General features: G+C 38.1%; 2 protein-coding genes across 4 annotated transcripts; both read right to left on the minus strand.

Annotated features, from left to right (window-relative positions):
* Positions 1–20: 20 nt before the first annotated feature.
* Positions 21–16,151, minus strand: mppe1 (metallophosphoesterase 1). The gene is made up of 9 exons (XM_036560665.1): positions 15,342–16,151; positions 12,477–12,585; positions 11,753–11,856; positions 11,458–11,538; positions 11,213–11,321; positions 8,116–8,193; positions 3,585–3,707; positions 3,281–3,421; positions 21–1,235 (listed from the first exon to the last, which is right to left on the minus strand). Exons 1-9 carry the CDS (start codon positions 15,572–15,574, stop codon positions 1,053–1,055), a joined length of 1,161 nt encoding a protein of 386 aa, XP_036416558.1. The 5' UTR covers positions 15,575–16,151; the 3' UTR covers positions 21–1,052.
* A 2,574-nt stretch (positions 16,152–18,725) lies between these two features.
* LOC118800440 (TNFAIP3-interacting protein 1-like) lies at positions 18,726–24,711 on the minus strand. Of its 3 annotated transcripts, XM_036560668.1 has the most exons (11): positions 24,664–24,711; positions 24,447–24,536; positions 23,535–23,622; positions 23,179–23,284; positions 22,910–22,975; positions 22,055–22,120; positions 21,795–21,905; positions 20,862–20,984; positions 20,373–20,450; positions 18,984–19,109; positions 18,726–18,837 (listed from the first exon to the last, which is right to left on the minus strand). In XM_036560668.1, exons 3-11 carry the CDS (start codon positions 23,555–23,557, stop codon positions 18,790–18,792), a joined length of 747 nt encoding a protein of 248 aa, XP_036416561.1. In that variant the 5' UTR covers positions 23,558–23,622; positions 24,447–24,536; positions 24,664–24,711; the 3' UTR covers positions 18,726–18,789. The 3 variants fall into 3 exon arrangements, with proteins under 3 accessions (XP_036416561.1, XP_036416560.1, XP_036416562.1); XM_036560667.1 differs by lacking the exon at positions 24,664–24,711 and having other exon boundaries at positions 24,447–24,617; XM_036560669.1 differs by lacking the exons at positions 24,447–24,536; positions 24,664–24,711 and having other exon boundaries at positions 23,535–23,671.
* Between the last annotated feature and the right edge of the window lie 212 nt (positions 24,712–24,923).

The following is a 24,923-nucleotide window of genomic DNA, read 5'->3' on the forward strand; positions in this document are numbered from 1 at the left end:
AACCAAGGTGAGACAAGTCATCAGATTTAGATATATTTATTGCATGTCAACACTAGTTAAAACATTCCCTGGGAATTAAAAGGTTTAAATCCATTTGTTCAAGATACATAGCTCATTTATATAAGGCTGGGAATTGCACATACACAATTCACTAAACTTAAAAAGTAATGGTTCCAATTTGGTTCTTGGCTTGGATGCACAGTTTGAAGAGAAACATTTAAACGATAAGAAAATATCATGGTAATGGTCCAGGCCTAGTTTAGAGTCACACTGCTACTAGATGTTCTACCAAAATAAGTTTAGGAGCACTTTATTTTACTTCCTTTCCTCATCTTGCCAGAATATTTGACTAGAAATACGGCGATTTTTGTACACAAGTTTCATGATGACATTTCAATATAACACTGAAAACTGTATTTGTGTAAAATCTCGAGGCTGTATGCAGGCATGTTCTCATTTACCAGAGGTTCACTTAATGTCCAGTTTGTTTCTCCATTTGTTGTTCTCAGAAACCAAACAGATCACAACTGTTTAGAGAACCAAAAATGGTTCTTCTATGGCATCACTCCACAGAACCATGTTGGCACCTTTATTTTTAAAAGTGTAAAAGAAAAAACTTTTAAAAAATGAATGGACCAATGACTTTAGCTAAAATTGAAGCCTTGGAGTCCACTCGCACAAGTTTCAGATCAGTCAAAAGATATCCAATGGCTCTCAGCAGTAATAAAGTGCAGTACTGGAATGATATCTGGCTCAAGTTTCCTTATCAACTTAAAATTAAGCTTAACAGTAAAGTGTAAAAGTATGCCTGTTTAGTACCTCAGACCTGTTTCATAAAGCATTAAAGTGTTAAACATGTAAGGTCATACAGCTCATAGGAAGACAAAGTAATAGTAGCCCTCCCATAATGTAATGGTCTTTGTGCTTGGATGCTTCTGAAAGCTTGTTCCAGTTATGTACCTCGTGTAAACATGCAGTATGTATGAGAATGTGTGTCTGCATACACACAGTTGTGCACTAGGAGAAAGTACACATACATTTGTGTGTGTGGGTCATAGAGACTTCTGCTTTCCCAGGAGAACGTTTGCCGTATGTAGCGCTCCCCGGAACAGACTGAGGTGGCCCAGAGTGATCAGTGCTAACGCCATAGCGCTACCACAGTACACCGCTATAACACTGCTCTCCTCTGGCAGGAAACACTTAGAAAGTGCATAATCAGACTGTGAAAACGAGCCCTGCGACAAACACAGTGGGAAAGAAAAAACAGAAACAAAATAGTCAAAAACACTGTATATATATAAAACGCCTAAGGCACTTGATTTGGGAACGGTCAAACTGCGCCACCTACCGGCTGAATCGACTTAAATGTTGACTTCTGCATTCAGGCCTTCTTCAGAAGGTCACGTTTCCACGGGTTTATCTGATTTCCAAGTCGGTAAATCATTCTGCATTAAAGTAGTTTTATTTCTGTAAAATCCTTTCTGTTGTACTTTACTTTTTTTTCTCCACTGTTACGCGTTTTTTAAAGAAAGTATCAATTTACACATGGACTACCAATCAGGCACGTACCTATTAGAGGGCTCTCCACCAGAATGCATTTATGATAGGTCGCCCTTTAGCATTGCTGCCGGAACAACGGCGGAGAGCTGCCATTTGACGCACCACCTCTCTGAGTAACGGCAGAGAATTCCTAGTGAGGAGAACTGCAACGCAATGTCTTACAGGTTTGTCAAACGCTAGAGGGCGCTCCGGGTCCAAAATCAATTTGTTCTTATGGGACATTGTAAACGCTCACTAATATTTATGCAGAAATATGCATTTATATTCATAACGTAGTTCAATACTGCTGCCGTACTTTTTGAGGCTTCTGAGCTCCAGTTTTAGGACTTTCTAACAGTGGCTTATGTACGTTAATGACGTCAGTGAGCGTGAACCAGAGTTTTCTGCGTGAACCGCTTTACTCAACCAACGAGCGGACTCAACCAGCATCTTACTGCCCAAATGGAGAGATACAGGCAAGTTGCATTTACGTGCTAATCTGATGACAGACGTTAAATTTGGGGGAAAGACGTTGAAGTAAGAAAAGGAATCATAGGTGAACACGTACATTGTTAATATTACTAATTTCATTTTCGTTATCATACACTTTTGTGATAAAGTAGATAATGTGAGCGCTATGAACTGCTGTCGTCTCCTGATATTATGGGCAGATCACACACCAGGAAAATGGAATGTAATCTGCACAAAACATTAATTTATATAATTATTTGATGAAATTATTAGTAATTTAAAACACTGTCTCTTCTTGTTCATGCTGGCGCGTGCAGAGCGGCACCGAAGCGCGCGGTATTTAGAGGACAGTCAAATAAGATTAAATGAGAATGAAAAAGAAAACCGAACAAACCTTGTAAAAACGCAAATTATCTCATTCATGACTGTTATCAAACGAAATACTAGTTAAATATTCCGTGCTGAGCACAGATTTCCTGTATGCCTGTATGAGTCTGAAAACAGCTGATGTAGTGTCCACAGATAGCAAATGTAGCTCTCTAAGAGGAGCCCAGTGAACACTGATGGTTAAAACAAACAACTTTGACACTGTTCATGGAAGCAGTGGTTCCCAAAGTCAGTCCTGGCAACGCCATGCTCTGCATGTGCTTTTGTGTTTTCTTTAATCTACAAGACCTGCCCAACAGAAGCTTGTTAATTAGTTCAGTAAGTTCAATTAGGTGTGCTTGATAAGAGAAAGCACAAAAATGGGGCTGCCAGGACTGGGAACCCCTATATTACAGTATGACAGCCCTACACAACATGTCAAAACATCAGTGAGCTGACATGATGCAGGCTAATAAAAACACAGTCATAGAATTTGAAATAAACTGGTGTGGAGATGTTACGAAACCAACGAATAATGCATACAGTTTGACACTGTTTTTCACAGGAGTTAAATTATACAAGCGAGACAAGCTGGTGAAATCATGTTAATACCAAAATCACAGATAAGTGAAACCCTCAAACCTACAAAAAAAACAAAAAAAACAATAGAAGCCAGTATTCTTGCAAAAAGTATGCCAATTTTCATAAATTGTTCATTAGTTAAAATGCATGTTCATTAGTTAAATGTGGGACCATGATGGCAAAAAAGCATTAACAGCTAATCGTAACAGAATATAACCTGCTTAAAGACTGTAAGAATTAATGAATGACCAACAGATTTTAACAACAAAAAACAAAAGTTACATTGTGTCGCTGTATTTGAATAGACAGTAGTCATGGTTACCAGGATGAAGCTGGGGTTGTTGCGGTTCCTCCAGCTGAAGGATGGAACGCTGATCTCGGGGATACGGTTCTCATGGAGGACCTCACAGCCACTGTGGGTGTGGCCACTTAGAATAAGTCGGGGCTGGAACCACCACAACAACTGTGGATTAGAAGAGAGCTGTTTGTATTCAGTGTACTCCCATACTGCTATGAGACCATTTACCACTTCATACATGTTTATTAGTGGTTTGTATACAACAGAAGACACTCTTATAGTTTATTTAGTTTGTGTACATATATGCAAGTGTGTGTATGTCTATTACCATCTTTGAGGCATCCTGGGAAAGCACATCGTAGCGTTCATGAAAGTGCTGGTAGCGTTCATTAGGTGGTGCTGCATCCACACCTGTGCATTCAGCATCACTGGCCCGATACAGAGGGTAATGCTGGAAAACAATTATATTCATTCTGTTGGTAACAATGTGGAGGCACAGAACTATCCACCAGGTATGGACGCTAACTGACTACACTGCCAATATGAGGGACTGAACCCATCAAACCCATCTCAAGACCCACCCCACTTTCCTTGGTCCTCCAATCACTGCTTTGCAACCGCTGCTAACTTTTCAGCTATTTAGCAGCACATATGGATGCATTTCGGTCAACAGATTTTGTGATTGGATGACTTTTGAAACATACCTTGACAGAATGGAGGGTGTTGTTTTTTACCCATCTCTAAGCCAAAAATACACTTAAAAAACATCAACTTTAGTAAAACTGTGTGGTTTCCGGAAACAAATGTTTTTCCTACATTTATTAAAGGTGAATCAGCCCAGTCCATTTTATTTTAATTCATTTAACTACGTTAGTAACATGAGCAAGTTTGACCAAATAGGAAGAAGTGTGACTCCACACATGAATGTGAAAAAGCTAATGCGGTGTGGATTGTTTGGCTGAGACCAACTTTAGTAGTTACTGTTTTAACCACGTTATCTGTGCAGTAAATTATTAAATAGATGAAGTGAGCAAACCCACCTCAAGACCAGCAGAGCAAAATAATGGGACTTTAGCATTACAGTAGCATTTGGACAAAATATTTCCTTTCATTTTGCCATCATTTATGTATCCATATAATTTTGAATCTACGACTGAATTAAACTGTTCAGCGTAAACCAGATGGTAACGTAAGTGGTTTTGTCCTCCTAAAATTGCCACATTACATTTTGGGATGCAGCATATCGTGAAGATCGCTCTGGCTGCATATAATCTAATGCTTTTGGGCACAATCAGTACATGAACAGTAGTATTAGTAGGCTATTTTGAACACAGCCTATGACTGGCTGAAAAATGATCGTACACTGCTGCTATGCTGTGTGTGCTGCTATGACATCAAATGACTCACTTGAACAGCATGTTCATCTTTCAAAAAAGCAAGCTTGTTTCTTAGAAACAGATATTCATGCTGAAACACAATGCTAACCATGTTCTGTTGTTGTCTTAGAAACCACTGACCTCAGATCATGTCCTCAAAAGTTCCTAATGCCAGGGTCCTTCGGGAGCTGATTATTTCAGTCGCACTTTATAGAAATAATCAGGTAATTGTCGAGCGCTTTACAAGCTCATACTGAAGTGTTCGAGCATGGGAACCTCAATGTGCTGCATGGGGTCTCCAGTACTGGGACTGGTATGAATATTGGTCAGTTCATACCATCACCCAGGCTGCAGTCTGTTCTGGAAATTAGGGCTAGTGGGGCCTGAACTCATGCAACTTTAGTCTAGAGTAAGTGGACATGTTATATGGTAAAATCATCTGTATTAGAATGTTCACTGTACATCTGCAAGACCAGCCTGTCCCTGCAGGTGTTATTTCACACCTGGTGAGTCGAATGCGTAAAAAGTTCACTGGGCCAATAGATGGACACCTCACTAAGGGGAAAATCAGGTTAGCAGGCATGCTTAGGAAACATAATACAACACTGCTCCCTGAGGTTTGCTCACAGTCTGCACTGCTAGGTAACATTAACCAAACAAACAGAGCTGAACATTAGCTCTTTGTTAAGGCATTTGTGACAGCCAAAAGGAGATTTTGGCCAAAGCAATTTAGCCATAGCAAGCAGAGTTTGCTTGAGCTGCTCTTTAAAACAATGGGGTCCACAAATTACATTTAAAATAGTTTGCCTGCATGTTCTATAGCAAATAGTTTGCTTGCGGTTCGCTAGGGTTTGATGAGTGTGTGGTGATTTACAAATGCAGTTCGAATGATGCTAAGCCATGTATATAATCTTCCATTACGTTAGCTAAGCCTCGTAGCTCCAGTGTTAAAACTAAAGAAGCAAACTTCAGACACCAAAATTGACTTGACTCATCAACTACAACTGGAGTAAAGGGAAAAGTACATTTTATTTTTTTCCTTTATGCAATCAGTTTTTAAATAGCAAATGCTCAGTCAGTTTATTTGTCTCACCTTATTTGTTGTGATAAAAAAATCATTTAATTTATATATTGGGTTTGAAATAAAATCACTGTAGAAAATAATCACGGTCAGCACAAATCATTGCAATCAGGCAATTATGTATTAATCATGACAGGCCTAGGAAGCATCAATAGTTTTTATAAGACGCGCTGTTAATGGTAAAATAGTTGTAAATCTGAAACATTTTTGTTGGTACTATTTTTTCTTATTACACCCTGACTGTATCTCTCTGCCATTAAGGAATTGAAAAAACAGGTTGTAGGCCACGGTTTCATCACAAAACTGTATCATAAATCATTAAGGTCTGTAAGGCAGGTTTTAGAGGCTGGTTCATTATAAACACCACTGTGAACAATTCTGACTCTGCATGTTTCTCTAGAACAGAACATTTCACATCAAACCACTCTGACTGACTTTGTTTATCAGTGGAATAGTTAATCTGTTGAATTCCCCTTTAGAAAGTGCATAGACCAACATTGCAAAGCATTCACCCTTTAAACAAAACACAGTGACAGACACAAACACAAACAACTCATGGAGGTGCGTGACACTATGCCACTGAGGTTAAAATATAACTACATGAATGAGCCTACTCTTTGCTGCTCATTTCAGTTTCCTACTCGATACTTGATCAGCTGTGATATGTTGGGCGTCCAAATACATTCTGCTTCTTTGGTTTAGTGTCAAGGTTAACATTGCTAGCAAACACTAGAAATCAAATCTCAAATCACCCAAATCCTTTCTGTCTCTGAACTCTGCATCCAGTTCTTTATTAAGGTCACCAAGACTTAATGCGGTTTAGTACACGGTATAGCTTACTGTGAACTACAAACATTTAAAAAAAAAAAACTTTGACCAAACTGTGCATCTGAACGCTATAGGCAGCTATTTTAGACAACTGGTGTTGTGCCAAATTCCCACACAGAATCCCAGTCTTGTCAAGTGCATTTACGTCATGCAGGCACATGAACACTAGATTACACTTGTGATCTCTATTGTTTCTACTTATGAACATATTTTCAGTTTGAAAATATGAAATAATATATTCTATTTATAACTGGAAACAACAAGGACATCACAAACGTAATCGGTGGTGACCAACTGCCCGCATGACGGTCAAAGGGAAGACAGCTGGGGCAAGTTTTGTTCATTTTTATACAACCCCATTTGCAAAAAAATGGGAAGTAAATGAAAATAGAGTGCAAATATGTGCCAAACATTTAATCCCTATATTGAATTGAAAATAGCATAAAGAAAACATATCCAATGATGAAATTAAGAAACTTCTTTTTTTTTTTTCGAAAAATATATGCCCATTTTGAATTTGATGCCAACAACACGTTCCAAAAAAGTTGGGACGAGGGCATGTTTACTACTGTGTTTCATCTCCTCTTTTAACAACAATCTGTAAGCATTTGGGAACAACAACATAAGGTTTGAATACTTCGCACATAATTGCATTGTTGTTGTTTACATTTTGCACAGCAATTTCTTTTTTTTTTTTGGAAATGGGGTTGTTGCTCATGGTAAGTCATATTATTTCCTAAACCACATCAACAAGTCTGCGCAACCTTAATGAAGATCTGGATGAGCACGTTGAAAGAAGTTTTTGGGATGTATTTACAAAAAAAAAAAAGATTTTGGTGACTACTGATTATGTTTGTTAGCAATGTTAGCTACAGAGAATTAAACATTAGCTCTTAGAATTTAAAGGGGAATTCTACCTTCTATTAATCAGAATGTAAGAAAGTAATTCAGAATGGTTTGATGGGAAATGGCACCTTGTAGAGACTCAGATTTCTTACAGATTTATTTACAACAGTGGTCATAAGAACCAAGAATATACTATAAACTATGGGAGCTTGAGGCAGCTTCATTTTTACAATTTTGGTGACCATTGATTGTATTTGTTAGCAACAAATAAAAAAAAACTAAAGAGTCAAAATTTGGACAATTCTATAATACAAAAAAAAAAACAAAATATATATACATACACACATACACACTGCTGTCTGAACAAAACTTTGTATTGTTTTTGTCGATTTTGAATTTGTCATAATTTGAAAATGCCTGTTGCCTTTTACATTGTGTGTAAATTTCAGGAAAATGGACAAAATGGACCATATATAAGTATTATAATACTTAAAAGGCATTCTCAGTACACGCAAAGCATATCACAGTATTTTTACATTCAGACAAAAAAAATACTGTGATATGCATCATGTATCATGAAAATGCCTTTAAAGTATTGCAATACAATATTTTTTCCACATCGCCCACCTTTAGCTATATATAAATCAAATTTCACTCCAAGACTACCATGCTTTTAGAATCTTTCAGACTCAGTCTTGCACTTTTACATCATGCACACGCAAGCTTACCTGCAGTATAATGGGAGGCGTTGATACATATGTCTGCATGTCCCTGCAACGGTGCCTCATACTTCCAGAATGATGGCTCTGAGGATTTCAACAGTAAAACATTTAGCCTGACACTAATACATGCTAAAACAAACATTTTTGTTTCCTCAGATGTAAAGTTTTTTTTAGGAAGTAATCCTACCATGAGAACTTGCCTGAAATAATACCTTAAATTGTAAAGAGCAATCAGAGTGGTTTCCTGACAACAATTTATTGCAGAATAGTGCAATAGCCTACCTAAAACATAGTCTAAAATCTGTAATTCTGCAAATTTGCTAATTCCTTCTTATCCATTCTTATCTTTCCAAAAGAGCTATTTTGCTGTGCACACTGGTTAAAATGATGTTAGTAAAGCAGGTGTGAGAAAGCCTTTCATAGGAAAATTAACTTCTAAATAAGCTTGCAACACATACAGCTTGTTTACAATACAGTAGCAACATGCCTGCATCAGCCCTCCCATCTGGGTGACAATATTTCAACTACATGTCATTTAATCCAGTGAATTGCATGCTTAACTGCTTAGGCATGACCCCTACCCAGCGGATGAACATTACAGTGCAGAGCTCTCGCTAAAATGTTTTCCAGGAATTAGGGTTTACTTGATTCAATCAGATCCTGTTTTAAAGATGAAATTGTGCAGGATCCAGATGTTAGTCAGCTGAGGACATGATGGCCAATATTAAGACTATAATCCATAAAACTGCAAAGCCACAACTAAACAAAGCTGTTGGTTAAGATCAACATTGGGTGTTCTTTCTGTGTTTTGCTGAAAGGGTAGTGCCACTTAAAAACACAAAACTAATGAAACATTATGAATGATAAAACAGCCAAACAGTAAGATAATGTGTATGAAACCCCCTAATTTAAGAGTACATCATTCCACACAGGAAAGACCAAAGCAGAAAACTCTATACGTCTAAGTTGAAAAGGATGCTTAGCATCAAGTAGCTATGCATGGGGAAGTCCCTGTTTAAGACTAAATGATAGAGGGTGATGAGCTCAGGGATTACACCATCACGACCATACGCTCTGTCCTGCGCTGTATCACACACATAACTACACACAGATGGCCATGAGGGACACCTTGACTATAATGCACCACAAATCCTTAATGCGAATAAAAAAATAAAAAATAGGTGCTTATGTTTAAAGTACACTGTGTACAACATAAGGACGGTGCAGGATGAAATTTTTCCTTTCATATCAGTGACCAACATTTGATTTTTTTCACATTATCACAGTTTTGTTAAAATATACTGTAAATGTTTAAAAAGCACTTCACAATGAAATCATTTCACTGCAAATATTATATTAATATACTTTTTCATTGTACCTCTTGTATTTCTTTACAAGACCAAAAAATCAACTACAATTTAAATAAACATGAAATTATCAACAGCACTACTACTGTTTACTGTTTAGCTTATAACTAGGTAAACGTGTTGTCCTGGAGCATGCTTTGCATGGAGGAGATTATTATTCTCCTACTGTGACTTTCTGAAAAGACGGTAATGGTCTTTTCAGGTTAGGTAAATTTATGCGAATTCTTTATTCTTTAATTCTTATGTCAATTGATGAGATGAAACAATACAATTTTCACTGGGTTTATACCGCAGTATTTCATCTGGCAGTCATTCTATAACTAAGACAAAATACTCAGAAAATAAATGTGGCAGTATTTAAAATATTCATGTATATGTTCATTATATTCGTTTCATTTAACGTTTAAAAATGAACGTTTAAACAAAGACAAATAGCCAATTACACGTTCATTTGTTTGCCTATAGCTTTGACTGTTAAACGACATTCAGATGAAGAAGCTCAGTGCATCTTCCATCACTTGTTTACCTGACATGGAGCTGAGATATGGAGACAAACATAGATAGCAGGCGAGCTAATCGGTTTAGCTGATTTAGCTGTATGGACAGCTTTTAGAACTATATAAATTTGGTATAAAACTACGAAAGCACATCGCTGAACCAAGACGTTAAAAGAGGTCTTAAACTTCTGTATCATCGCTACAATCTAGTCATTATGATCAGTCATGTTATCTAGTGTTACATAGAGATGGAGCAATCAAATGGCTATGTATCTGTATCGGACAGTTTTCAGCCCAAATATGCGACTGGCAATCGGACGGAATTTCTCATAACTTAAAAAATTCGAAGGTTAAAGACAATATATGGCGGACGAGAGCTGAAAGGCTATGAATGAAAGGCAATGCTGGTGAGTATGTTACAGCGACTGTATTTAACTGAAGTTCATTCGCTCTATTTTAATGAAAGGAGCAACAAGTGGAAGCAGAGCCTCCAATTCATCCATAGAAATACCTGCACAATCGCTCATCACGCAGCTTCAGCTAGCTCTTCCCCGTGCTGTTCTCTTTTTTTGTAGAATGGGATGTACCTAGTGTATGCACCGTTTAGTTGCAGTGCTTAAAATAATAATAAAAAAAAAGATTTCACACCAACTTAAGACTTGGTGTGAAGGTCACACTGTGTTGAAATCCCATGCGTTTGTTTCTTCTGAAAAAATCGTACTTGGTATGAACAGGCCTTAACAGCCCAGCACTGCACGGCACGGCATTAACACAGATTGGTTCACCTCTAATGTTACAGCATATCTGTCTCACAGCATCTTTTTGATGACCATTGCAAAAAGGGAAGTATACACGTGTACAAATCAAAAGCTATTAAAAACATACAAAGAGTTAAACTTAAAATTCTGATTAATTATTAAATGTAATATTATTGTTTTTAAGAGCAGTACTAAGAGTGAGTATTTGAATATTTGTTCAGAAACACCAATGAGTACTTAAAGCCTGTAAAATGCTGTTCAGAGCAGCCTTGCAGTTTTATCTCACATGAATCATTCCTAGCTTGTAAGGATTTACAGCATGAAAGGTTCACAATACCAACAGTAACAGCTGTATCTGAGGATGTTAGGATTCACTGAAAGAAATGTAACATCCGAGATGATGATGGTGATCTGCTCTAAGACTGTACTGATTATGAGATGGTTATAACGATGGTTAGGATTACGATGACGAGGGTGTTACCTGTGTGGAGCAGTTTAGTGTTTGTGAGAGACTGTATAGTTCATTCTCTACACTCTGACAGATGGGACAGTGATCTCCATGCAGCGCCACACTGTTCACCAGCAAGAAACTAAAAACACACACACGTACACACATGCTGTTAATTGGCAGGAAAGGGGTACATTACACAGCAAAGAGCAGAGGCCTAAAAAAGGCTCATCTAATCAGTGATGGAAAAATGAAAGGCTCTGTGTAAAACGGCTTACTTGACTCCCCTCTTGGTGAGAATGCGCGCTGACGTCACATTGAATACTTTCTCAAAGCGCTCCAGTTTATAGCGAGTCATTCTGTTTAGAGGAGAATAAGAAATGAGACACCATATAGAGGCAAAATATAAACAGCCTGGCAAAACAACAAAACACATTTCCACAAGGCCAACTCAGATTTTAATCTTTAATCAACAGCTTAGGCAACTTTACATCAGTGATAAAATGTGCATGCTTTGTAAACTCTGTCAACAGCTCTATTCAGACTTTGTTATTAGATTGCTTTCAAACTCACTCATGATGGAATCCAATGTCATGGTTGCCAATTAGGACCACAAGTTCAGTGTCACTGGGATGACGAAAGATTTGCTTGAAGCGTCTAACGTCATCTTCCCAATCCTGTAGGAAAAATAGCAAAGAAAAAAAATACTGGTCAAAATATGGTAAACATCTGAAATATCATAAAAACATAGTTAATATCCTACAAAATATAGTTAAATACCCATCTAAATAGTATTAACTAAAACAAACAGTCTTTAATCAGCAAAGTCATCTGTACGCACAGTAATAATTAAGCTATTTTTTTCAGTTGATGCTCAGGATATAGATTTGATCCTAAATTATGAACCAGAAATGCAAACTGTGATTCTTTTAGCAACTTACTAATAGCAAAGAAAGGTATTGTTGGACTTGAGGACAACAATGACAGGACAAAAAGTAAAGAATGTCACTGTCATTGCCAATAGCCAAGTATCTAGCCAACTATGATAACACTGCTCAAATGTGATTGGTTAAAGTTTGAGAGATTGCAGAACTATGCAGGCATGAAACAAAGAGGAACAGAACTACGATGGTGAGGATAAAAAAAAACAAACATTCATTTCACAAGTACTTTTAACAAAACAAAGAAAAGTTATGTTAGGTTTGGGCTTAGGCCTACATGTTATTGTTTTGGAATATGACACTTTTTCTAAAGCTTCTCACTCGCTTCATTGTTAACATCCTCTGTGATGCCTTACCTTAGGGGAGCTCCATTTGCCTTCATCAAAAACATCGCCCAAAATAAAGACCATCTCTGGTCTCAACAGCCACATGGCCGTCTGGAATGCCCGTTCCATCTGCCACTCCCTAGTAGGGCAGAAAGAAACTAATGAGTATTAATGTCTCTCTTCAAAGAACCTCTGATGCAAAAAGCAACACTCTCTGTACTAATACTTTCGCACATCATTAAGGCTTTGTAGATAAAAACAGCATTCTCCAACAAGTCTCTAGACTGTTCTCCCTACAATGATTCACTGTGTTTTCTTTCCTAAAAATAGAAAAGCCAACAGCCAACATCAGAGTGTTCATGTTTGCTGGAGAATTTTGGGTTGATTTGCCATTGGCTTTAGTTCTCTACCAGCCTCAGGTCCCCCAAAGCTAGTGTATACTTTTCCATTGCATTCCAGCTCCCATCATGCCTAAATAAGAGATGCAGAACACTATAGGTGCTTTTACATCAGACTTGTTTCGTGCAGACCAAACTGTCTGAGTAAGTAAAGACGTGCCTTGTGTTTAAAAAAAATCTGTCACTGAGCATTCTTGAGAATTATTGTCTGAGCCAAATTACTGGACATGTGCATTCCCAAAGGCGGAGGCTGAACCTGACGTCCAGCCAGACGCAGAAGCAGTTACACAAGGCAAGTTCACACTTTGAGGAAGCATGCCACTGTCATACCATGGCTTCTGGTTGAGAAATGTTAATAGCTTCTTCTCTGCAGAATGTAAAGAAGTCTCAGATGAAGACAGGTTTTTAACCACACCCTTACGCTCATGTACGTCATCAGCACAGTTCTGAATGTGTTCTTTCCCTCTGCTCTACTGAAAGGCCTTTTGTGTGTAACTTGGTAAAAGCAGAGTATGCAAATAGGCCAATGTGCTTTTACATTTGGGTCAACCCATCTGTACAATGTCTATGAAAACAATCTACTCCGAAATCTAATTTTTTGGTTTTACTATGCTGTATTTCTTATTTTGAAAGAGGTGTATCACAGCAAAATTCAGAACAGACTAGTCAAAATAAGTAGCACTACATCTAGCTTGTTATAACTGCAATAATGTTGTGTCTTAGCAAAAATACTATACTGCATGTTTTTACCTCCACATTGAACAGACCTACACAGCGAGATAATAGAGCTAGGGCACTGGACGAAATGTTGCAAAGCAACAGAAGTAGATCAATGATAACATCTATGTTGTTGGTATAATGTAGTGAGGTAACACCTCTGCCCTTCATGATGCAGATTGGGGTTTGATCCTCAAGCACCCTTAACTATACTAATAAGAGTCATTTTGCAAATATTCCCAACGCTACCTTTGTCTACCTCTGTAAAATGATCAATCTGGATAAGAGCGTCTCGCAACTGCCATAAATGTCAATACATCAGAACGCTACACTGCCAAGCCCTGAAAACAAAGTCCAATTACTGCCCTATTGAATCTCCTTAAATAGGCTGCCTACTGGGGCTGTGACCACTATTTTTATGCACCAAAAAGACTGAAGTCAGCGTGTTTGAACATGTTATATCTGCATCAGGCAGAAGAAGCAGAACAGTGGCTTAAGGTTGAAAGTGAATTGATAAGCACAGACGTTTGCAAGCGGTCAGAAATGGATGAACTAGGGCAATGGCTGACACAGGAGTAACTGAATGAGCTTTTTTGCTTGACAATTAATTTTTTCTTCACTTATATAACACCAGGTTCAATCACGAGCAAAGCTCTTAGCATTTGATAAAATGGGTGACACTGATTGAGGCATTAAGCAGATTAATGTCCTTAATATCCTAACACAATCAGTAGTATACTAGATATTTTTTTCTGGTTTAACATTCGTCAGTGGTTTATCTAATGGATCTTTCCTCTCTATGATCTGCTGTTTGAGCAAGTTTAAACATGTAAACTTACTGCTTGTATTACAGTTCCCAGGTCTGGTGTTGACTATAGGAGGATGGGTTACTTTTTTCAGTCTTGGTTTCTTTGAGTTTCTTCCTCCTGCTTTTAGAGAGTTTTTTCCTGCCACTGTCACCCTCGGATTGTTCATTGGAGGTCAGAACATGGACATTTATAAGGCTGCTTTGTGACAATTTCTTTTGTGAAATGTATCATACAAATAAAATGTAAAAATGAACACTCTACTCCACTGGTTTAGTATGCATCTATATCTACAGCACTGGTTTCCAAAGCCAGCTCTGAATTACAGTCTTTAATCTCGCTAAACAGGAAATGACACATTACAGGACCAGGAGATTTGGTCATATTTATTTTGGATAATGCATGTTTGCCATGAAACCGGTGCAGACTTTACTACACCATGAGCTAATGGTAAATGCATCTGCCTGGACTTCCATGATTGTGATAACGGCCCCATGAACATACAGATTAAATATACTGCATGTATTGACGTTAAATCACTTAATATGACACACACATACACACACATTTTAGAAACAGCCAGGTTTGAATTAACTGTTTTTGTGATGTCATGAAAAACCCAACTTATTTACATTTAGCCAGTCATAACAGAGCTCATTTACATATATCAGTCTTCAAGGCACAGTAACAAAAACAGCCTGTTTAATTCTAAGGAATAAAGAGAGTCTAGAAATGTGTCATGTAGAAATAAATGATGAGTGTTTTGGTACATAAACCCACAAAATTTTAAAATTGGCTAATTTCAAAATGTGCATCCCGGGGGTACCATTCTTGTCTTTTGCCTAGGACCCCAGAATCACTAAATCCGCCCCTGGTCAAGAGGTCCAGTCAGAAAACAAAGCCAGGCAGCAGTGACCGGTTTCAGGCGGTGTCCTGAAGCTCTGTGTTAGTTTCTGTTTTGGCTTTGCTCTCACCTTCTGAGTTTGTCGAACCAGTGTCCTCTGATGGCTCCGAGGAGATGCGGGTCCGATAAGAAGAGAGCCCTCAGCGGTCGGGGCGAGTCTTCACTCTGCTTCATCTCCGGCCACGAGCAGCGCAGAATGGCGGGGAAATAGATGCCATACTCGCAGAAGAGGAACACACAGCACGCCGAGAGGACGAGCGACAGTGCCAGACTGCACTTACATCTCCCGGTCAGTCCAAACATGACAGAACACTGGAGCCAGTTCGCATCAAACCGACGAAAACGAAGCAACGAACCTCCCTTTAGCCGAGCGAGTCTTCTGTGTGAAGAGAGCTGCTGTCAGTTGTTCCTGTTCGTGGCATTTCCCGCGTAAACAAACCGCACGCGACGTATATTTTCAGTGTTTTCACCAAATTCGGTCTCGCGCGCGTTCCGTTAGCCGCTTTTGCGCATCCTCCACCACGGTGCGGTTTTCAGTCGTAAATACTCAAAAATATTGACCAAAAAACGGCTGAATGGCACTTTCTGGCGCGTTTCAGCGGCATACCTTTGGTGGAAGGTCTTGTTGCCCCCCAGTTATTTCTTACACACAGTCAGCCACGTGAACGCGCCTCCTCTCACATGAGCACAGCGACTAAATCAAAGCCCTTTTGTGGCTGACGTCTGGCTGTGTAAAGGACGAGCGGACCGGACGAGCAGGAAATGCGCTTTGCATGAGCCCTCGTCGCTACGTTGATGGGTGCTCATGTATGACTCATCACTGTCATCTGCAGCAGGAACACGAAGCCAGAGTGTGAGCACAACGCCTGCAGCGCTGCAGAGGCTTTACAAGCGCCACCGCGTGGTCTTCACTGGCGCTGCCATTACAGTTTGACTGGCCTTAAGGCCTTGTACTTGGACCTAGTGGATTGTGTAATCCAGCGCTGCACACAAACCTGGCGTAGGCAACCCCCTTTCAACCCCCGATTAACGTGGAGATTTGGGCACAGTGATGAACCAAATGGCTGCATATCAGTATTAAAAAGGATCAGATGGGTTTTAGCCACAGAAAATGCATGATGGCAGCAAAAGGTGGTGGATTCAGGTATTATGGGACACCATATAATATAAGATAGTTAAACAGTCAGTAATTTGAGTTTCATCTGATGGTTTACTAATGAATTCTTAATAAATCAGCAAAAGGAAATACTGTAAAAAGGCTAATTGAAATAGAATGCAGTGGGAAGCTGAATAAAAGAATGGCTTTCTCAGGGCCTATGAACTGTTCATATCAACAGTATCTAAAATTAGTATGGTATTAGTTATTGTGGCATCAGCGAAAAAAGATGCTGGAAACATTGCGTTTAAAGGCGACTCAGCACTGCTGAAACAGTCACTTATAACCATTCACAACTATCCTTCACGGTAGACACCAACCCATGCAAACTACCTGATGCACAATGACACAACACATGTGCACATCTTTAAGCTAACAACAGCAGCTTTTTTACAATAAGGCTTTGCTAAACATTTATTGTAAATAAGTCGCTTCCTAAAGCCTGTGTGCATGGCCGATATGCATGGCAAAGCCTCCAATGCTCCCTTATCAGCATGAGCCAGCAGCGGGACACTCCATAGCCCCCAATCAAGGGTCAGCCATCCCAGTAACCCCGCAGAGTTACAGCAGAGCCCCTGGACATGCAGTGGCCGCTCTGCATGGCCATCTCCCCTACAACATGGAAGAATGTGACAGATTTTGTTGTAGTTGGTTCAAAATAATACATTTTGTATAGTTATACCTCAGATTAAAGCTGAACTATGTAAGGTATTTTTGTTCAAACTGAAACAAATGGCATTACTGAGTCAGGAGAAAAAAAAACATGCTAAAATATAGTGTTCATGAGCTGCTGCAAGTCACTCAGTAAAGCCTGAAATAGTATTTTAAAAGTCTGAGGTGTCGGGTCCTGAGTTTTTCAGACCATGTCATATGTCTTTTTGTATTAACTTGACACAACCAGGCTCAGGTTCAGTGTTTAGAGCTCAAATGCAAAATCAGCATTAAACTGATGAAGAAGTGATAAAAGTAGATAATTCACTTGCATCCTCGGACGACAAGTCCTTCCAAAAGTTTTTACTGAATTCTCTTTGAATACCCTTTCAATGCACACGCAATCATCAGATTCATCCACTTACGGGTGGACAATTCCACACGCTGCATGCAATTACATTTTTCCACCAGAGAGGTCTTCAAATCCCCAAAACTTATATAGTGAAGCTTTAAAAGCTAACAGTGACCACTTTAATAGTAGTAATAGTTTTAATAGTAGTAACATGTCATTTTTATTATTTTATTCACAATCAACTATTCTCTATTTTGTTAAAAACGAGTAGTCCCATGTGAACAAAAGACTAGATTTAATATGGCAAATTAAGTCATAAAATGTTTTAGCTACAGGGATTGATTTGAAACATCAGGTATGGACATGAATAGGTTAAATAACACATCATCCTGTAATGTCTGAATCCACCTGACTAGTTGCTAGTGGTGTATGTAGTGGCTGGTAGATACGCAGGAACTCCCTCTGGCCAGTAAACATCCTTATTTACTCACAAAGTATGTTAGCTTATGTCATGACTTTATCTTTTAGAATTAGGTGAAAATACATTTACTACTCAGACGTCGCGCCGTGTCAGTGGGTAAAGAGCAGCAAAAAAGCAACAACCGAAAAAAATGAAAATAAATAAACAAAAAGTAACAAACAAATAAAAAGCAGAAAAATAAATCAATGTTAGTAACATCATTAGTTGGCTGAAATTCTCTTAGCCGCTTCAGACTCCAAGCAATAAGGCTGGAGTTAATATAGTTTACAAAGCATATCATATAATCAAGCCTAGAACATTAGATTGTGTGTCTAAGCAGGCTTTTATGAGTAGTTTGACTACAGCCATGTAAAACTTATCTTGGACCAATTCTTAGCATAATTAATGAAATGTTTCATACTAGCTAATGTTTTTACCACTTTTGTGTTCAGGGCCCAAATTAAGATGTAAAAAGTTTTAAAAACTCAATAATTTAATCTCAAATAAAGTTACCCAACACAAATCAGCACCACAGCATTAGTTGTTAATTGTATTCAGTAGGGTCAGTGTGAACAACCTTCTTGAAAATACATTTGTGTTCACTGAATCACAGAATCTTTATGACCCTGTTGGAAAGTCTGGTCAACATGGGCCTAAATACACAATCAGTAATGGTGGACATAACTTTATTGACTTTATATAATTTAATCTACCTTTATTATTTTATTTATGGGCTTAAATAATAGTACAAGCTATATACACTAACATAAGGCTGGAAACACATTTGCACATTTCTATGTGTAGATGTAGAGAAAATAGCCACAGCTTAGGGCAATCCATGAATAAAGTGCCCTTTTTGTGGTGTAGCTGAATGTGACTCAGATAAAGGGTCACATGGGTCACGTGTGTGGTGAGGGGCCTGTATAGGTTGATGTATCCCACCGTACCTAGAAAGATCAAGAATTATAAAGATTATATTGTATCATTATTTCTCAATCAATCATTTGCTCACTCATTCATTCACTCTTTAACTTGACTATACGTCTTGCCTTCTGGCGAATTGTGCAAAAATGGAGATGCCAGGGAAGCTCACCTGTGCTTTGTACATATGTAAGTCTGCATGGATTTTCTTGTATTTCTTCTCCAGCTCTGCATACTTCTCTTTTAACTTGTCCCTGTCTTTCCTCTCTTTTAAGAAGTCCTCTTTATACACTAGTGCCTGTGAACAACACACAGTTTCTGTAGTGGTCAGCTTTAACACTAAACATGGGGAAAAGGTAAAGAAAAGAAGGTACTGAGTGAAGAAAATACATTACATGGTCAAAGAATGTGGACACTCTTTCTAATTATTGGGTTTGGCTTTTTCAGCCACAGCCACTGCTAACAGGTGCATAAAACCAATCATACAGCCATGCAATCTGCAATGACAAACACTGACAGTAGAATCGTACTAAAGAGCTCTGTGACAACGTGACACTGTTATAGGATGCCACTTTTCAACAAGTCAATTTGTCACATTTTTGAGCTGCTACAGCTGCCCCAGTCAACTGTAATTGCTATTATTGGGTAAAGGAAATGTCTAGCAGCAACACAAAGCTCACAGAGCAGGACCACTGCTGACCAGTGCTGAAGCACACAGCATGTAAAAATCATCAGTCTTCGGTTGCAACACTAACTATTGAGTTCCTAAATGCCTGATCTTAGTAATGCTCTTGGGACAGTAATACTTTTGGATGCAAATCCAGATTTTATTTTCATTTTTTTAATGGCCATTGTTTTGAAAGCACATTGGCTGACACATGACACATTGGCTGACATTTGCCTATCATCAGAGAACTTAGTGCTTTTTTTCTCCTAACATGGCCAGGATACACCTAATTTGATGAGAAGGAGACTAAATAACCAACCACATATCACACTGGTTTTCAAAACAGTGCTACAGCAAAAAACTAAGTGGTATGCGTTGACAAACATGTGAGGATCTCTCCTTTACTAGCTTTGAAAAGATTTAAAGAAAACTGATGATTATCTTTTAAACATGGGATGGCATGAACTTTAATCACGTTTTCCAATCCAGCTACTATATCTTACTCTAAACAACTCATAACTGCACACAGAGCAGGTAATGGTTCCCCTTTGACGGATTAAAACCACTGCATAGGTGGTTTATACACACAGATGTGCAGCTGGCTAATCAGAATGCAACCTGCAAACTTCCAGTAGTTGTGGCCAATTTTGGGTGCAGTAGATATCAAACAGTTTGTACGTCTATGGGCAGAGTGTCTGAGGCTGTGACCAGGTATCCTTTTGGTCACTTTTAGTCATGTAGTGTATGAGAAGAGACTTATTCAGCAAAGCTAATTTACACCTATATGGTAGATGGACCTGATAAAACGTTCAGTGAGTGTTGGCACAATGTAGATATCTAATAAACTGAAAAAGTGTATAGTATCTCAGCATATAATGAGTTTTGATTCAGTACCTGATGTTTCCAGATGTTCTCCTCTGTCTGTTGGCTCTCCTGCTGCACTGCCAAGCTGTTCTGTGCCCTCTGCAGGACCTAAACACACACAACTACTTTAGAAAAACAGTTGCACTTACTTGTAATACCACATTATACCTGTGTAAAGTTTCTGGATCATTTTATATGTTTTTTCTTCTTTTTATGTGTCATTTTGTACTTTTAAATGACACATAAAAAGAATTTAAAAAAATTATAAACTCAAACTAGGATTAGTTTTTTTTTTTCCCACTTTAGAAATCAAATACAATAATTCCAAATAAATTAACTAAATTACACAATAATTCAGAATAAAAAAGTTTGTGTGCAGAAAGCTTTTCAAGTCCATTTAAAACAACTTACATTTTTTTTAATTGAAAAGTAACTGTGAAAATCAAATGTTTCAAAAGAAGTGATGACGTTTGTAGGTTCTATTTTGTGCTTTACTAAAATCAAAATTATTATTTGTACCTTGTTCAGTCTCCCGATTTCCTCCACTTGCTGCTGCCCTCTGCTGGTCAGAGTGTCACACTGTCTCTTCAGCCCCTTTATCTCTCTGTCTGCCTTCTGAAGGCGAGACTTCAGCTCAGTCTCCTGTCAAAAACATCACAACAGCTATTTTCCTGCTACTCTATTCCACTACAAGTATGACAAGGAGGTTTCCTTTCATAGATAAGTGGTATGTGTGTCATTAAAGGGGTAGGAGAACTGGCTGGACAAGATGTAGCCTAGTTTACACTTGTCCAGACCTTTTGGACCGTCTAGTATTCATATTTTTGAGTGACTAACTGGGTTAAATACATCAGTGGAAACTACCAAATTGCTCCACACCACACAAAGCCCTTACTTGTGTTTCTGATAGCACCTGTTCAGTGTCCAACAAACTGTCTGATGAGCTACAGTAGGACTTTGTTTATATAGAAGCTGAACTGATACATTATATCTATACATGCAGAAAGTAACATATCAAAAATATATAATTCCTTTATATAATATTCATTCTGTAATATTTTCAAGTGAGGGCATTGATATTTATACATGTAATCATGTAAGCCTTGATATTTGTACATGTAATTATACAAGTATTTGCTCATGCATATACAACAAATTAGTTAAAGTCTTACATTTCAAAACCTTACATGTCAGGATCAATCTGACATTTGCACCACTCTGTTCAAAGAAATGAAAATGGTAATGTGCTGAGTCATATTCCGCGTAATGTAATCAGGGTTATTCCTGTGCACACTGTTCTATGGGTTAGCGTCATCGAGAGCTGTCAACTTGATTGTGTTCACTCAGAAGGTTTTGATTCTAAGATAACTTACTACTGATTCACTTTTTAAAAATAGATTCACATTTTCTGTTTGAAGTGCAAATAATTCTAAATCAGATCAGTATTTTTACCTGTGCGCTCTCTTTAGTGTTATCTGTAAGGGAAGAGAAGTCCTCCATCCTTTTCTCTTTCTCTTCTTTCCTCTGCTCATAGCTTTTCAACCTTCTGTTCAGTTCGGTGATCTGAAGAAAAATAGTTTGCTAATTACACACCATGTTTTACATTTGTCTCTAAAGTGAGAAGTGCTCAAATGTGAAAAGGGCTGAGAAGTAAAGTTAGTTTGTAGTTTATAAGGTGTTATCTTCTGTGTCTGAGATGAGAAAGTCCTTACCTGGTGTTCAAAATGCTGTTTCAGGCTACTGTACTGTTCGGCCCATTTCTTATTTATGTAGAGTAGCTGATGATAGCAAGAATACAAGCCAGTTATAAAAACATTCCCCTTCAGTTATGTTTACATATGTATCAGCTCATAAAATGTCCTGACTTTGTACAACAAAACAAAGAGGAACTGGGCTATTCTACAAAGTCTGTGTAAATTACCTAACAACGAGTAACAACTAAATGGTCCAGGCTTTGTAAAGTGCTTTTTCATTTTTTATAACTGAAAGGGCAATCCAATGTTTTGGTTACTGTGATAAAGGTTTAGCTTAAAATTGGGTACGTTTGAACCTGAACGACTGCTCTCAAGCTAAACTAATGTTAGACTAACTTCTGCAAATCTACACTAATGTGTGTAAAGTTGCTTTGAGAATTGTGGGGACCTCAGTAATAACCCTGTTGTACATGTCAGTTTTGTCGTGTCAATTTAATAGTAAGTAATGACCAAAGACACTTTACCGCATGATCTTTGTAATGTTTTTAGTAAATGGTGGGACCGGTTTCTGCTGCGAGCTATTATATCAAATATTTTCAACAGAATACACTTTCAAAAAGAAGTGTGGACATGTCCCCTCTGTAAATTACGCCAATGTCTACATCTATTTTTACACAGTGTGGAGGGTCTTTTATTTTGTAAATGCCAGCTGTCCTTTACATTTACATTTCATGACCAAAATGACATATCAAAATATTGCTACATACATTAGACGTTAAGAAGTTAAGAAGTTTTTTATTTTAGATGAACACCCCAATTTAATTCAAATTACATGTTTTGTTGATATGTGTATTTGAATCTGACAATACTGACCTCTTTTTTTTCCCTCCTCAGGTTCAAAAGCTTGATGTGTAAACTGAGCATGCTTACTTCTGACACCTGTAAAACACGCGTCACGTCTCACACTGAAATCTTATCAGTCAAATAAGAATGAAGGAACAGTCATATCAGCACTGTTTCAGTGCCCTGAAGATGAAGAGATGCTGCTTTGAATTTCCAGTAATGCACACGCAAAAAATTACCCACACACACATACACACATACACACACATATACAAACTCAGCGCTCATTATTTCCTCACCTGTGAATCAGGTGTGTGTGTTGTGTCATGGTCTGATGGATTGTGGGTAGGATAGCCCATTTTAATCCAAAACCCTGGATGAATGTCAAGCTCTTTACTATCACATCTACAAAGGACATTTTAAAAAAGAGCAAATTATTACTGTAAAGATACATTAATGTGTCCTATTCCTGTATCATGTAAGACACAATGTGATAGGCAGCTCGCCCCTTAAATTATGTAGAAAAACAATTTAAAACTGCTTTTGTTTCCAACAACAATGATATATAGAGCCTACATATGTACTGTATTGAATAAGAATACTCTTTTCAGTGTATTCTTTTCCATGTAGGGTGAGGTGTGGATGTACAAACTACCTGTCCGAATGCTGTCCATCCATGGCTCTCCTCTCTCTACTCCACTCTGCTCTTCTGTGGTAGACAGCACTACTGAAGGTTGCTGTTTCTGTGAAATAGATCAGCAGCAGTCTTCAGTCAACATTCTCACAACCATACACCCACAAACACACTGTTAGAAAGTCCCTTTCATGCTCTTTTTTCTCATTCAGATGAGTGTAGGCTAACCAGTGCAAACAGTTTCTTTCTCTTTCTCAAACAAGTATGCTTTAAACATTTAGGCTACTTCTGGAAACTATTATAATATTAGTGGCATATTGGTATATTACAGTATATATGTATATATACATGTATACATTGTATATGTATGATACTACATAATACTACATTTCTACATCATTCCTACACTCTTAGCAAAAATGGTTTGATATAGTACCAAAAAAAAACTTAAGTGGAACCCATTTTGGTGCTATATGTAACTATTTTTTTAAAGCTTCTCAAAGAGCCATCATAGAGGCCATGCTATAAAACCATTTAAGAATTCAAATGTTTATTTGGTTGTTCATGGCTCTGTAGATAAACATTGCCTTTAACATAAAACCTTTGAAGAACCATTCTTTCAAGGATGATAAGAATTTTACAGTACATTCAGACAGTAACTACAGTTACTACATGATACTGCACAAGTATTCTAAGCAGTATTACAGCAACATTATACAAAAATGAAAATATTACAGATTACGTATTTCATAGAAATCTTACTGTAGAAATCTTATAGAATTGCCATATATCTATTTTAAAGGTTACTTTTACACAGGTCTGATTAGGAGTTTAAGAATTCCAGAGCCTTGCATTCAGCCTACAGTATTCCATTACGCTGTTTATAATGTACAAAAAACAACTTTACGGTTTGAATAAAAACTCAAATCTCACCGGTTTGGGGGCCTAAGTGTTCAGTACCCTGCCTGGAGAGTTCTGGTGGTCTGCATCGGCCGCAGTGTTGCCTTAAATACAGAGGGAATACTGGGGGAGAAGGTTAAGACATGTTACATGTTAAGACATGTTACCGTACAGCGGAGTTTCTACCGCCAACGCCCATGAGGATTCCCCGATATGGGGCCGTGTGTAGGTTTCCAATTGCAGGTATTACCCTAAGGTTTCCTTCCCGCCCGTTTTCCGGCAGACCCCGCCTTCTGCGCTGGGATTGGCCAGTAGTCTGTATTCACACGTGTGTGTTTGTGTTTCTGCTTCGATTTCTTTAAAGGACTAAACGTCGGAAAAACAGGCGACTTGTGAGGCCCGCAACTTCGCATAGCCTACATTTTATTTTATATTTTCTTTTTTTTCACAAAAAATACTACAGACTGCTCGTCTAAATACGGGTGCAAAAATAACGCCTAAAATTAATAA

The sequence above is a fragment of the Colossoma macropomum genome, unplaced genomic scaffold (genome assembly GCF_904425465.1).
Source record: "Colossoma macropomum unplaced genomic scaffold, Colossoma_macropomum, whole genome shotgun sequence".
NCBI classification, from domain to species: domain Eukaryota; kingdom Metazoa; phylum Chordata; class Actinopteri; order Characiformes; family Serrasalmidae; genus Colossoma; species Colossoma macropomum.

Coding starts and splice junctions, on each gene's coding strand:
- LOC118800440 (XM_036560668.1), bottom strand. CDS start 23,557: ATGGATGGACAGCATTCGGACAG. Junction 22,976..23,178: donor CACACACACCTGATTCACAG/GTGAGGAAATAA, acceptor CGTGTTTTACAG/GTGTCAGAAGTAAGCATGCT. Junction 19,110..20,372: donor AGAACATCTGGAAACATCAG/GTACTGAATCAA, acceptor TGTTGTTCACAG/GCACTAGTGTATAAAGAGGA.
- mppe1 (XM_036560665.1), bottom strand. CDS start 15,574: ATGTTTGGACTGACCGGGAGATGTAAGTGCAGTCTGGCACTGTCGCTC. Junction 11,857..12,476: donor GCAAATGGAGCTCCCCTAAG/GTAAGGCATCAC, acceptor TTTTTCCTACAG/GATTGGGAAGATGACGTTAG. Junction 8,194..11,212: donor CACTAAACTGCTCCACACAG/GTAACACCCTCG, acceptor TGAAATCCTCAG/AGCCATCATTCTGGAAGTAT.